The 14793-nt window shown below is 50.0% G+C and overlaps 3 protein-coding genes across 3 annotated transcripts; all 3 read right to left on the bottom strand.

The window, feature by feature from the left end:
* Positions 1 to 537: 537 nt before the first annotated feature.
* Positions 538 to 2839, bottom strand: MRS44_007068 (uncharacterized protein; the record flags this gene model as incomplete). Its single annotated transcript, XM_065620383.1, has 11 exons — positions 538 to 560; positions 624 to 693; positions 965 to 1085; positions 1151 to 1211; positions 1264 to 1562; positions 1619 to 1683; positions 1740 to 1876; positions 1933 to 2113; positions 2192 to 2483; positions 2543 to 2577; positions 2621 to 2839. The coding sequence occupies 11 exons, from the start codon at positions 2837 to 2839 to the stop codon at positions 538 to 540; spliced, it is 1503 nt and encodes a 500-aa protein (XP_065476455.1).
* Positions 2840 to 4253: 1414 nt separating this feature from the next.
* On the bottom strand, positions 4254 to 6248 carry MRS44_007067 (uncharacterized protein; the record flags this gene model as incomplete). Its single annotated transcript, XM_046281470.1, has 1 exon — positions 4254 to 6248. The coding sequence occupies one exon, from the start codon at positions 6246 to 6248 to the stop codon at positions 4254 to 4256; it is 1995 nt and encodes a 664-aa protein (XP_046129400.1).
* Positions 6249 to 7716: 1468 nt separating this feature from the next.
* On the bottom strand, positions 7717 to 12267 carry MRS44_007066 (uncharacterized protein; the record flags this gene model as incomplete). The annotated part of the gene is made up of 4 exons (XM_065620382.1): positions 7717 to 8511; positions 8571 to 11224; positions 11284 to 11643; positions 11733 to 12267. 4 exons carry the CDS (start codon positions 12265 to 12267, stop codon positions 7717 to 7719), a joined length of 4344 nt encoding a protein of 1447 aa, XP_065476454.1.
* Positions 12268 to 14793: the final 2526 nt, after the last annotated feature.

Genomic DNA, 14793 nt, shown 5'->3' with positions numbered 1-14793 from the left:
CGGCCTGGACTGAGTCATTGGCCTGACTCAGGACCTACACTGATAAGGCCTAGATATTCTCGCTAAGTTAACGTAACTCAGAGTCTCTACAGTACTTCCAGCTTGCACAGGAGGGCAGAGGTATTATTATCATGGGACTGATTAACCTACAGCACGAGGGATCAGTCCTCGCCAAATCTCTCAACGCCAAATTCGGGACTAATGCTCAGAATCAAAAACCTCAAAGCTGCTAACTGACGAGAAAAGGAGAACGCAAGGCAAGTAACCAAATGGAGTCACATGTACTATGCAGAGAGATTGATCCTGACTGCTTGTTGTTGTGATGAAGCCTTCACACCCCCTAGGAAACTATTCCCAGCTTCTTCGTGATTCACTGCAATTGGCAGCGATAAACTTCTTCGGCACCTAATCTACAGAGGCTTGATAAGACGCCATACAAATCCCCTATGTCATGTGCCCGCCACACAAATCTCTCGCAACACCGCACCAGGCCACCACTTCTCAACTCGCAAACAGCTCAGAGATTAGACATTGCCTTTAAATCTTGACCGCATCGAGATCTGTACAATAACTTGTCAGCTGCAAGGTAAAGGTCCTCCGTCACTGTCTGGTGATCAACTTACAGTAGGTCAGGTCTTGTTTTTTCGTCTCTCGCTGCGAGACGCCATTGCCCATGAACCAGAAGGGGTTGGCCTACGAAAAGTCAGTGAAATCAGCTCATCAAGGTGTAAACGATCTGGTGGTTTTACATTAATATACTGGATTTCAAAATCTTCATATCGAGGACTTTCAATCAACTCCATAAAGTGATTGCTTGAACCCGGCCAAACAGCAGTTATCTTGCCGGTGGTACGATCCTTGTCTATGCAGGTGGAATTCACCATATCAGTCACTCTCTCCCTGTATTTCCGTGGTCTCAAGAGCGAGTGCACTTACACCAGCTCTGGCAAGACCCTTGCCATACCATGTCTTTATGCACTTCCTGGGCATAGGCGTTAAATGCATCTTGGACCGACTGCTTGACCTCAAGCGTCCTTATCTGATCACGTTGCATCTTCTGGATTGCCTGAATAATGTATGCAACGCTTCACGGAATAGTTAACGGTTGAGACCTTGAGGCTGATCACTAAAAGGTGTTGGGATGGCTGACCTCCACTCGATGCATGGCACCAAGGATCCATTTGCAATAGGGCAATTAGGGCCAAGGATCGCTGCGCGCAAATTAGTTGGTACTTGTGCCTCATTCGGCAGTTTAGCACTCACTAAAATAGTTTGGTAGCCCAGCGATGGCGAGACTAAGATATGCCTCGGGGCCCTTGGCCTGCCATCTGTCTTTCAAGCGGACACCGTCACGACCCTGGATCTCGAATCGAGACGAGAAAGATGTGTTGAAACCTGTAGCACAGATGAGGACGTCTACCTTGCGAACTTGGCCGTCGACCGTCTCGATGCCATTTTCCGTGACTCTCGAGATGCCGGTTCTGATGACGTCTATGTTCGGGCGTTGGACGGCATTGAGGTACGGAAGGCCAGGAGTGATACGGCGACAACCTAGCTCCCAGCTATTCAGGTATGTTAGAAGCTCTGCCTGGACTTCAAACTCGGACACTCGACATACCTGGGAATCAGTTTTTCCTGCAATTCCGCTGACTTTAGAGTTTCCCTCATCTTATTCTCCGCCCACTGCAGTGTTGTCAGCGAGGGTGTCGGAAACAAAAGATGGCACCGTGTGTGCTCACCATCCTGCCGTCCTTTTGTGCCTTCGAATTTTTGTAGTTACTGGCGAAGTTCTCGTTCATCTGCTGCTCGATAGCTTTTCTAAATCCGCGATAGTACTCGTCATCGTTGGTAAAGCGTTCGATATCGGCTGTCGAATCTGTTGAACGTCAGCGTAAAGTGCTGCTAGTGCCTATTCTGGTCCGTTAGACTCACAAGGCTCGTTGAAGGACGACGACTCAATGCCAAAACCGACGGTAGGGAGGATATAGGTGGGCGACCTCACATAGAGATCCAACCTGGACACCTTGGGCTGAATCGCAGGCACAACTTGGATGCTGCTGGCGCCAGAGCCGATGACCGCTACTGACTTGCCCTCCAAGTCCAGCGTTGGATCCTACATTTCGATTAGCAAACATGGCTTCCCTCGACTACAGTACAACCATGCTGATGGGGTCGGGGACCAAGAGCGTACCCAGGCGGCGGTGTGGAGCAATCTGCCCCTGAAAGTGTCGAGGCCCTTAATGTCCGGCCACTTCCAGTCATTGAGAATACCTCCAGCATTAATAACAACATCTGCATTATGCTCTTCTTCGTTGGTAGGAGTGCCTGGAGATGAAGATCTAGAGACACGCACGCGCCACTTGCCCGATGGCTCATCCCACGTGGCACCCACGACGGCCGAGTTGAAGGTGATTAGAGGGTAGAGGCCGTTCCGCTTGGCTACACCTTGAAAGTAGCTTCCAATCTCCTCGGCCGGGGAAAAGCTGATGCAACAATGTCTTGTTAGCGCTACACAGATGCAAAGGCCAAGGATTCTTCTCACTGGCTGCTCCAGTCCTTCTTCGAATCGAACGTGTACTGGTACGCATGGCTAGCTACGTCACAGGCGGCCCCGGGGTACCGCGTCAAGCCACGTGCCACCCACATTGTGGTTCTTCTCAAAACACTGGTAGGTGACCCCGAGAATTCCCTTGAGCTGTATCAGGGTAGCAATACCGGACGCCCCTGCACCTACAATGATGATGTGGAGCGGCCTACGGGAGACATCATGTAGTGGATATCGCCCGTAACTTGGGGGTGCTTCGACCGTGTGCGGACCATTGCCATTGGTAAGGGTCATAGTGAGAAGGTAGGTAGCAAGTAGAGGGAGGCAACCAGTAGTAATGTCGACAGAGAGTCCAGTCTATGCACTGCGTCAGAAAGAGAGAGCGGCTAGGACCACGTTGAAGACCAGAGGCCACAGCATAAATATCCTCTTTTCCATTGTTTGTACACCGAGCTAAACCTTGCTGAGAATCATAATCGCCTTGAGCTAAAGTCGGTATTCCTAATTGGCTGACGTGGAGAAGAGGGGGCCCGCAGTGACAAAGTCGCTTGACTCGAGCGAGTCAGCGCTGCGAGTCAGCGCACTCGAGGCTCGGCAAGTCGGCATAAACAGAGAAATGGAATTGTCTGTCTCATTTGGGCCCCATATAGACCAAGTAAGAGATACCCTGCTGGAGCTACTAACCCTAACGGGCACGTGACGGTGATTAGAACAGTAATTAATAGCAAACCTTCAACAACAGATGATCCATGCTGAGATAACAGCTAGAGACGCGGAACTTGTCCAGAGCAAAATTGAACCATCTCAGGAGGAGATGAATGCCGAAGCCGTACTGGATGCAATGGAAAGCTCATTCAAGTGGGACCTGTCTTCTAACTCGACTATCCCCTCGAGGGCTGGGCTTTAACTATAATAAAGAACACAATATTAACACATCATAGCATCATATCCCAATGCTAATATAGGAATTCTGCTGCGAAGGCTTGATAACTCTGAAAAAGCGAAGGCACCTTACACAACCTGAGGTTCAAGCGTGAGAAGGTCGACGCACTTGTACTGAGGCTTTTGTTCCTGCCTTTCGGACTCGCTCGAAATGCTTTAAACGAGTAGAACACACTAGAGAAATTTCCTAGCCCCAAGCAAAAGTGCTGCCATTGGGTGTTAGCAGAGCTGATAAGGCTGTATGCATTGCATCCTCTCGAAATGTCGACGAACACGGTTTATCTGCAAACTCGTCTTAATCGCATTCATAGATAGGTATCTAGGCGTTACAAATCAACAAGATTGCGCAATGGTGTTACGTCATAATGCACGTCAATGTTCTGATGCGGGGATATTGTAGCCCACGGCGGGGTCAATATCCTGATGCTTCCTCAGGTCCAAGTCACGCGGGCCTTCAGATACCGTGGATGTTTATACTCACCAACGTAAGAAAGGGCTTTATTATCTAGGCAGCAAACTTGACTCAGAGCTTGGACACCTCGCTAATGAATATACCGCTTCTCACAATGCTGGCAGAGGATATGCCGATCACCTTGGTCACAATCCAAGACTATATGGATGTGTGATGCGGGATGAAAAGGTGAAAGGGTGTGGTTGTCACCAAAGAAGTATCGGGGATTGATGGCCTTGAAAAGGCAGTTACGTGGAAATGAAATTTGGTAATGTATCAAGAGATTTCTTTCTCTCAATGGCTATATATATATCATCAAAGCTTAGAAAGAAGCCCACCCTTGCCGGACGAATCCACGGCTGGCGCGATCGTCAGACCATCGAGTGAGCCTTCATTACGCCAGCCCTCAATGTAATTCATGAACGATTGCGTTCCTTCACCCCAGGCGCTGGCTTTGGCCCTCTTTCTCTTCTCGTCAGGATCCGTAATCCTAGATGCTTCTCCATGTCCGTTAAAGTAGCCCGGCGTGCAACCTGCCAAAGCTGAGTAGTACGGAGCTCGTTTCAGAATCTCGTCTGTATGAGCCTGCTCAGCCCGACTAGTTACCTCGATGATGGGACGTTGACCGGGTCCGACTCGCTCTTGGGCCTGGGCTATCATGTACGTGATGTGATCGGCGATGAGACCGAGCATGAAGACGTTGTTTCCCGTCTGGGTTGCCTGGTTAGAGCTCGAAAAGAAGAGGTTGGGGAATCCGTTGGTGGCATATCCATGTAGCGTAGCGGGACCATTGGCCTGCCACTTGTCGTCTAGAGGGAGTCGCTCACGACCGATGATGGAAATACCAGTTCTCGACATAGGACTCCCCAGACTAGAAGCCGGAGTCTTGTATCCGGTGCCAAAAATGATGATGTCGAGGGGATACTCTTTATCGCCAACGACAAGACCCTTTTCGGATGCCCTGGATGGACCTCGGCCATCTGTATCGACCAGATGAACATTCGACTGGTTGAAAACCTGTAGATATGCGTCGCTGAACGTCGGTCGCTTGCACCACGATGGATACCAAGGCTTAAGCCTTTCAGCCGTATCGTCATCTTGAACAATGTTCTCGACCCTGGTACGAACGTCCTCCATGTGCGGCAGATCAAGGGCGTGGAAGTTTGCGACGTGCTGTGCAAGATTCTCAGGTGCAGGGTCAACAATGCCATAGTTGGGCGACCCGACAACAGCAGAGTAGCCTGGCATAGTCGTCCAGGCATCCCCAACCAAGTTGGCTGTTCCAGGCTCGGTGGCGTTGTTGACGAACGTGGCAAAGTTGGTCTGCCTCTTGAACTGCCATCCACTTCCCGTGGCGACCGTCTTCTCAAAGTCCACAGAATCCGTTGGATGCTGGCCACGGGGATTGACGCAGGCTGGTGTTCTCTGAAAGACGTAGAGTTCCCCAGCGTACTTGGCAACTTGGGGAATGACTCCAACTGCAGTTGCAGCAGTACCGACAATACCGACTTTCTTGTTCCTGAGGCCATCCAAACTTTGGTTTGTTGGAGAGCCTTCAGAGACCTTGTAGTTCCAGCGTGCTGTATGAAAGATGAACCCGGAAAATGACAGCAGACCAGGAATGTCCGGGATTTGAGGCTTGGTGAGCACGCCCGCAGCAAGGTAAACATACTCAGCCCGAAACTCGATGTCGATCTTAGGAGTCAGAGGGCCTCGTCGCTGCGTCAAGTTTATATTCCAGAGTTGCGCCTTGTCATCCCACTCAACGCTCTTGACATCAGAGCGGAAAAGGGCTTTGTTCTTCAACTTCCACTGCGCTGCGATCCGCTCAGCGTGAAGTCTGATCTCGTCACCGGGTGCGTACTTGTGCGTGGGTATGTAGCCCGTTTCCTCCAAGAGCGGTAGGTAGATGTAGCTCTCGACGTCGCAGTGAAGACCGGGGAATCTGTTCCAGTACCACGTGCCTCCAAAGCCCCCAGCAGCATCGGCAAGACGGATATCATCAGCAGTGGCGATGCCTTTCTCGATGAGGCGGACGGCGAATTGAAGACCGCCAAACCCGCCGCCGAGGACAAAGAACTTGTGAAGGTCGTGTTGCTTGATGGGTGGATCTTGGGCATTGAGCGCTTCATGGTCTGCCCAAGGATCCTCGACCAACGCGTTGAGCCGTTTGTTTTCCGTCTCTGTCAGTTGGATAAACTGAGCAGAGCCCTCAGGCCTGAGACGCTTCCTGGCTTCTTCTGCGTAGCGTTTCCGTACGTTGCTCAGGTGCTCACTATCCTGGGCAAGGTTGGTTGCATCTGCCGTCATCTTGTTCCGACTATATTTATTCGAGGGAGGTGGAAGTAGTGTAACGTATTAACTGGAATTGTGATGAACAATTAGACAAGGCTATTTAAGTAGGTGGTATTTAAATCTAAAATGAATAGCAAGCCCTGTATCCTTATTCTATACTTTACACAGACGAGCCAGGTGAAGACGCAATTCATGAGCCAAGATTGAGCATAGGAGACGTGATTGACCCCCGCTGCGATTGGCTGGCAACCCCAATGATTCATAAGATTGTCAATTACCCCTCACTTGCAAATCTAACTTGTCGGAAATAAACTGTCTTTGTCTCATTGGGTGTTGCTCGGCAATACATACGCAAAGAAACACATTGAGGAGGCAGTCCTTTCCGTTGCAAATCTACCTAACCCAACTTGTCTATTATATCATCGACACGAGCTCTATGAAGTGAGGCTCGTATGTCTATTTGTAGAATCCTTTCCTTGATAGCCCGAAAAACTCGTCTCACTGATGTTTCGTTATAGTTGCTCTTAAACAAGGAGGGATACATGTTGAGATGAGTCTGGTTCAACCGGCTGCATTTCCGCCACCTATTCTTGTGGCCTTGCTAAAAGTTATTTCCTCCCGTGTATTTCGAGAAACAGCGATCAAGTGCCGTCATTAAAAGCCTTTGCGTAGACCTGTTCACATTGGCGAGGATCAAGATGATGCTTGGTATCTCGGACCAGAGTAGTTCATCCTGGTCACCTAGCGAGACACGGCCGTAGGTTTCAAGTCTAGGATGAGAATGATTATTGAATCCATCTTTGCAAGTCAACTCTCTGTACCCCTGGGCTCACCAGTCGCATAGTCTACTGCGACATTGAGAAAACCGTCTTGACACAGTTGGACGACAGTATCGTACATTTGATGGCATCTGCCTCGTTTGGGACCAGGCAGTCTGTACCGGGAGAACGGCGTCGATCGTTGATTGCGTCCAAGATCCTCCTCTCACGCTTTTGCCGCCTCCCCTCGTGATCTTGCCTCCGCTAGCTCCCACCGAAGCTTCCATGTCTCGGATTCGTGGTCGGACATGGTCTGCGGTATGGATTTTAGTCAAGTCGAATGCGAGGATGGTACATAGCACATGTCCCTTGACGGACGTTCAAGTGCTCCATCTACGCCTGCTTCTATGAGCAAGACGATAACGACTAAGTGCCTGACCTACTCTGGAAGATCTACCAGGAGTTATTCTACTAGTTAGCGGGGACGCCGTTCGGCTATATACCGCAGTAGAGGTTCTACCTTTTCGCAGCCAGTAAGGAAGCTATCGCTAATCACTAAGCACGATGGTCTCTTGACGGCTAGACGATCGAATTCTAGATGTTTGGGGGTAAATAGCAAATTGACATTGAACTAATAACCTGCCTTAATGAACTTGCCCTAAGGATAGCTAACACACAAGCATACTGAGATCGTAGCGCGAAAACAACCACATCGCAATGACTATCTAACCGCCGACATTTCGTCCAGTCTTTTGTCGAATCATTTCAGCGATTTTTTTAATCCCTCTGCCCCAGACTCTCAATCTGGACAGGTAATACAACGCAAACACAGCGGCGATATTAAAGGCTATGTAAGCAAAACCGAGCCCCCAGTCTCTCCATCTTTCGTCATAGTACATACCCGAGCGAGCCAAGACCTGGTCGGCATATCGTAGAGGACAATAAGAGCAGTTGGCGGTAGCATCCGGGTTGAGTAGCGTTCCCGGAGCACCTTGCTCAAGATATGGCTGCATGTATGTCCCACAAGTTTCACCGGTCGGGGGCTGGAAGACGGCAAGCTCGGACTGTGAACAAACGATGGGGTCCCCTGAAAGGCCCGAGACAGCGACACCGCCAACAAGATACGTCATCGGCGAGACGCGGTACATGAAAATCCAGAAACCTGGCAGAGCCGTCGGGGTCTGGAACACGCCGGCAAATAAGATCATCATCGAGAATAGGACCGTCGTCACCCGGCCGGCTGTCGTTGCGTCAGGCAAGGGCGCAACCACCATGTGTGCGAAAGTGCCGGCAAGGATGTAGAAATAGACAAAGAACAGTAAAACTAGTCCTTGGTCTTCAGACGACCGAATGCCGAAAACCGTGTAGTTGAAGATTGCAAAGGTCATGACGCCTAGGACGACGTGGTATGGTATCTCAGCGAGAATGTTGGCGAGGATTAAAACTGCCCAAGAGTACATGTTCGAGTGTCGCTCACGGACTTCGTACAGTGTTCGCTGAGCGACGAATTTTGGCATGATCTATAGTGCCTTGTCAGCCACACGTTACCTTCCTTGGCGTAGTACCACTGCTCTCTTACCTGTTGAACCAGACTACTAAACATTGCGCAAACCATAAGGATAGAGAAGATAGCGTTCTGGACGCCCAGGATGGATTGACCGGGCTGGAAGAAGGAGAAGCCGATAAATAATGAGCCTGCAACTCCCAACATGAATTTGCTCGCGATGTACGTTGGTGATCGCCAATATTGCTGGAAGACCCGAACACAGACGCTCGGTATCTGTGACAGCAGAGGCACTGAGTAGGCGCCGCGCTGTCTGGCTTGGGCCACATCGCTTCTGTTTTCTTGTCTTCGCGCGGAGGAAGACTTTGTCATACGTTCTAGTTCAGTTGACACTTCTTTGGCCTCTGCGGATCCACCCCAGAGGCAAGGCCAGTCGAGGTTCGTCGTGTCCGTATTGCCTATAACATCTAGCAGATACTCCGCAGGGTTCTCGGCATCCGCGCATCTCCTCGGTCCACGGTCGCCGAAGTATCGAAGCACAGTCTCCGAGTTCTCTCCGATGTCCCCAAAGTATGCGACCTTCCCGCCCCGTGCCATCAGCAGCAGTCGATCGAACCGCTGGAACAGCATCGCGCTTGGCTGATGGATGGTGCACAGGATGCCCAGCCCCCCGGCCGCCAACTTCCGGAGTAGAGCCAGGATAGCCTCGGATGATTGACTATCGAGTCCGGAAGTAGGTTCGTCGAGAAATAGGAGCAGGGACGGCTTACCAGCAAGCTCGACTCCAATACTGAGTCGCTTGCGCTGCTCGACGTTGAGCCCTTTGCCTGGCAACCCGACGACGGCATCGGCAAAATCGTCCATGTTAAGAAGATGTACGATTTCCTCCACAAAGGCAAGCTTCTCGCTCTTTGGTACGTTGAGGGGCTGCCTTAACATTGCCGAGAACCGTAGGGCCTCACGCACAGTGGACGTTTCGAGGTGCACATCCTGCTGCTGGACATAACCAACGTCGCTCTTGAACGACGCCGGGAGTGGCTTCCCGTCCACGTAAAACTCGCCTTGTACGACACCAGAAGGTGTTCTCTGGGCTAGCGCGTTCAAAAGCGTCGTTTTCCCCGCCCCCGACACCCCCATCAAGGCGGTTAGAGAGCCCGGTTTCACCCAGCCGCACGCATTATCCAGTAGCCGCCTCGAATTGCCCTTAATCATGACGTCGAGGCTTACCTTCCTCCATGAGAACGTTTCCCGATCTACTTGCATTGATGTCGCTTCGTTCACGTCTACCTCAAGCGGTGCGCTGCTGACCATCAGTGGCCGCTCGGCGTCGACTCTGCCCTTGAGCTTCGAGTCGGTTTGTGCCATGGCAGTGGGGAGGCAGCCACGCAGGAAGACAAGGACATCCGGGCCAGTGGAGGAATTCACATTAAGTTCAGAGGCCAGCAGATATGTGAACAGGAAGAAGAACAAGAACCCGAGAATAATGCCCAGGTTACGCCATAAATGGGAGTAGCTATAGTCGTAGCTCGTCTCGAACCAGGCGTCCCCGTTCACGTAAGTCTCCCCGGCCACAGATCCAGGGACCGGGCAAATAAACGTGTCGTCTGTTAGGTTCGGGTAAGGAGGCACCAAATTGGAGCAGGGATAGTTGGTCCCATGTGCTTGGTTAACAAGCAATGCCTCGAAGGCATAAGAGAGTGGGTTGATATACGAGATCCATTTGAACCAGGGATGCATATAAGGGCCAGGGAGGACAAAGCCGGTGTATGTGATCAGAGAAAGAACGAGGAAGCCAGAAATTGCCATGGCCTGGGGAAGGGTCACAGTTGCTGCGGCGATGGTGCGGAACACCATAGACATCGCCAGGGTCGTCACGAAGACGAAAAGGAAGAAAATAAAGAACTGAGAAGCCGTCAACGCAAGCTCGGATAGGAAGTAGAGGATAATGTTGAAGAATATCGCAACTCCGAATTTGACGGGGATATCAACGAGGACGCTAGCAAGCGCATCTGCTGACGGCCGGTAGAAGGCATATGACGCTTGCTTGCTGACGACTGAGCGACCCTTGTATAAGTTGTGGGTGTCTGTGATGGACATCAGGACGTTAAGGAGTACTGAGAAGAAGAGAACGGATCCGTAGGAAAAGAAGGCGTCAGAGGTTTCTGGAGTACCGTAGAAAATTGATCCCACCACAAGCGCAATGATGGTCTCTCCAATCAGCGTCGTGAAGGTCGAGGCTTTGTCGTTCCAAAGCTGCTGGGTCGCTCTTCTGGCGCAAAGCGCGGTCTGCATCGGAAACGAGACTGTCTGTGCAGCTCTGTCCAACATCCCCTTCGCCTTGAGCTTATGGCGGATCGACTCGAATTCTCTTTGGGTCGCCTCCCAATTTAAGTAGAAATCTCCTTGATACTGCTCAATCTCTTCTAGAATAGAAGCATACTCTGGCGATCCATGCCAATACTTCTCGAATTCCTCAGCCGTTCTAGGCACGAGATTTTCGTGCCCTTCCTTCGCTATTCTCTGCGCTGGGTTGGTGATTGCAGTCAGGAAGTCTCCCGATGTTTGCCTTGCATGACGTTGCCAGCCCATCCGTTCAAAGTACTCTGAGGCTGACGCAGCACGGCCGAAGTAGATTCCCCGCCCTTCGTACAGCACTAAGATCTTGTCGAACAGATCTACTATGGCTTGGGAAGATTGGTAAATCGCCGCCGCGTTGGCGGATTGGGTTACTGGGTGAAAGTTAGTATCCAGTTTCCTTCTGACAATGTGAAGGGGCAATATATCTCACGGTCAGAGAGGGTGCGCAGCCGACAAGCAAAATGTAGGGCGGATTCGGCATCAAGACCGCGGGTAGAATTATCCCATGCGGATATAGCAGCTTCAGAGAGAGCAGTCTCGGCAATCGAGACTCTCTTCCTTTCGCCGCCTGAGACGCCTCGCACATAATCATTTCCCACAATTGTGTTGCGAGTGTGCGACAGGCCAAATACTGTCAGCATGACTTCCACGACATGCTTGATCCGGTCTTTTCGGGTTATGCGTGGGAGACGAGCCCGTGGCGTGCGCATGGCTGCGGCGAACTCCAACGTCTGTCCGACTGTCAGGTATGGGAGGTGTTCGTCCACTTCCTGATTGTAGATGAGTTCGCCTTTAAAGTGTTTAGCCATGATTCTGTGAGGGATGCCTAAGTTTCCCCGGTTAGCGCTCTGGCGCCCCCAGTTTTCGCCTTTGCCGCACCTGTGTAATGCAGAACCGCTGCTGAGTCAAGCTCCAAACTACGCATTTCACCCGTGATTGTCTTCAGGAAAGTTGTGCAGCCACTTCCGGGACGTCCCAGCACGAGAAGGAGCTCTCCCTTTTGCACGACCCCGTCAAGGCCCTGTAGAATAGTTTTGGTGTGCTTCGGCCGAAACCAAGCCCGGAAATTAAATGGTGAGGTTAGCAGCGTCCAGACAGTGTCTTGCTGCTCGACGGCCGGGCCGCTACCGTGAACGGTCAACTTCCTGAAGGCAAACCCGGAACGCGGCGGCGTTGGAAGACCCAGTTCGTTCCTCAAGTTGACAAGTGTGTGAGACCATCTCTCAAAATCGAAAGATGGACTAGATGGATCTATAGTTTGGTCAAAGATGCCCAGTTTCGACAAGATGGCGTCCCGGGATTTCTCGGGGCCTTGTGTTCGGTGTGTGCCGTCGCTCACTGTATGTTGGAGGCTCTTTGTAGGGTCTCGGGAAGTCGATGTACAATGGGGGCCCGCCCGGCCAGGCTCACTCATGTTCTGATCTTCGCAATGTGTTGCGGCAGAGGTCGAGTTTTTTGAGACCGATCCATGTTGGCTTAGTTTGTATACTGTACTACCATGAATGGACGAACATCGTCAGTGCAGGTGTGTAAGAGGTGCTTGAGCACCCTGAACAAAATCTGCGCAGAGTTTTCGGTAGTCGTGGGGACCAGGGAAAAGTGGTTAATCAATTGGAAGCATTGGCGCGTAAAAAATGGCTGGTGGATCTACGTTGCGAGTAATGAGAATATCATGCCTTTAATGTATTCAGTATTTGACAGTGGAGACTCAAGCCAGGCAAACATGTCTTGAACACACACCCCAGACTGGGGGGGCGGGTTCAGGTAAGCACCTGGTCATCATATCTGGACCCCCCGTCCGGCATTTGTCCTTCACAAGGAACATGGAGAGCTGTGAGTTCAATTGGCAGCTTTCGCTGGAGCGTAACCCCGAGCAGGCCACAGGCCGGGAGCAACACTGTTGGTCGCAAGCTTTTTTAAGAACGTGGCTTAGTATATTCCTCATCACCGTGACTCATGATGATGTGTTCCCTCGTCGCCGTCAGCCCAAACACAGCTCCATAGAACGTGTGTAAAGCTAGAGACGTTAAAGGTAAGATAGAATTCGTTGCATGCTTGACGATTGCCGTAGTCTAGACTCCCTAGTGCCGGCGGATTGGCTGAATGCCGGACACCTCGCTATGTCGCCAGGTGTCAAAAGTTATTCACATATAATTGTGGATGTGAGAGCTCGGAGGACATCCCCATCACGGCGTACGGCCCCCATATCGATGCCTCTTTTCCAAGCAACTTTCATTGCCGATCCCGTAGCGCGAACCTTGCAGCAGCCACATCGTAAGGATGATGCATTATCTGTATATCCGGCAGGCCTTAAAAGAAACCTGTTAGCGCGAGCCTCAATGCTGCATGCCACGCACTACTTGGTGGTGCGGCTGCGTTGCGGTTGGACCCTTTGGTTTCGGCGGTGCCGTCAGCTCAGACTCAGCTGTCCACTTTCTTAACCACAAAGTCTAATTTCGGACTGCTATCTACTGTAGCTCCTCACCTGACGAAGCTTGAATCTCGGTTTCGTAAAGAAACAACTCAAATTGCATTCCCTGACCTGTCGAAGCCCAAGGTTCCGTAGTATGAAAACCGTGTCGCCTTCTTCATTACCCTCGCCAAAATGGTGTGCTCAAGCAACCCAGCTTTTTACGAAACACCGTGATAAGATGAGTTATCGTTATAAAGCCCATATTTACATAGTAATATGTCGAAAAAAAAACCGACACTTTGAGTATAACTTTGCTAGGAATCCTTCATTCTCCACTTCAATAGCTCAGGTTGTATGTTTTAATACTGGCATTAGACGTGCACTTTCTTATCTGTCAAAAGGGCGGGCTTATCCCTTAAGGGACTAGGCATTTCCAAGGTTGGAAAGGGTGAAATCAATTCGCACGCCGCTGACTCGTCAAGGGATGGTGAGCAAGATGGCCACCTGTTAGTACCTCAGTAGAAACTACAGATGATCTCGACCGATAGAGTGACGACAAGAATGACAAATAAAACTCTAAAGGGGACGATGCCCAATTGAACGGCCAATGACAAGGTGTTGTGGTCCAAATGAAAATTAGTATACTGCCCCACCCATCGTGTGCGGTGCCCGAAAGATGCGACCTTTTTCAGTTGACATCAGCTTTCGTTCTCGCGAGGGGCAAAGAACAGGGGCAAGTTACCGTAAGTAACGGCAAGCCGGTTGAAGTCTGTGGCCGGGGTGGTGGTGAACTCGCCCCAGTTACTGATGAGGGGATAACGGGGGGGCTCAGGGATGGGGCGGTCTCAGCCATGGCGCCCGGGATGAGAAAGATGTGAAGGAATAAGATGAAACTAATGATTTTAGCGAAAAGAAAAGCAGTTAAATAAAGGATGGTGCCAGCCGTGAGTGGTCCTGAACAGAAGCAACGGAACGCCACCTCTATAAGCTAATGAAACTATCGTCTAATATTAGTCCCCGCCTTTCTGCGTACCCCCCCTTTTATATAAAAGCATAATTTCGAGCTATAATAAAAAGGCTGTATTTCTCTATAAAATTAATATAAATTAATTAGCTATGCTTAGAATTAGCTTATTATATTATTTATAATAAAATTATTAATTTCTTTTATAATCTACTTAGTTATAAGTTATATATTTCCCTATCTTTATTACTTCTTTTTCTTAGTCTTTTCTTTTTACCCTTAAATCTCTTTCTTTATTAGAAATTAACCTATAAGATTATAATTAATAGCTTTCTTTTTTATAAGCTTCTAAGATTTTTATTATACCTATAAATATATAACTTTATTAATAGTAAAAGGTTATAAAAGAGAGTAAGGAGGTTAAGCTACTATAGAGCTATACATAGGTAAGTAATAAGATATAATAGTCTTAATTCTTGCCCTACTTAGTTTATATATATTTTTCCTTATAACCTTAGTAGCTCTTAGATCCTTATAGTCCGGTTAGCTTCTAAGTAGCTAGC

The sequence above is a fragment of the Fusarium solani genome (genome assembly GCF_023522795.1).
Source record: "Fusarium solani strain SB1 chromosome Unknown bctg00000004, whole genome shotgun sequence".
NCBI lineage: Eukaryota > Fungi > Ascomycota > Sordariomycetes > Hypocreales > Nectriaceae > Fusarium > Fusarium solani.
Note: the sequence above shows the minus strand (reverse complement) of the source record. Positions and strands in the feature narration are given on the sequence as shown.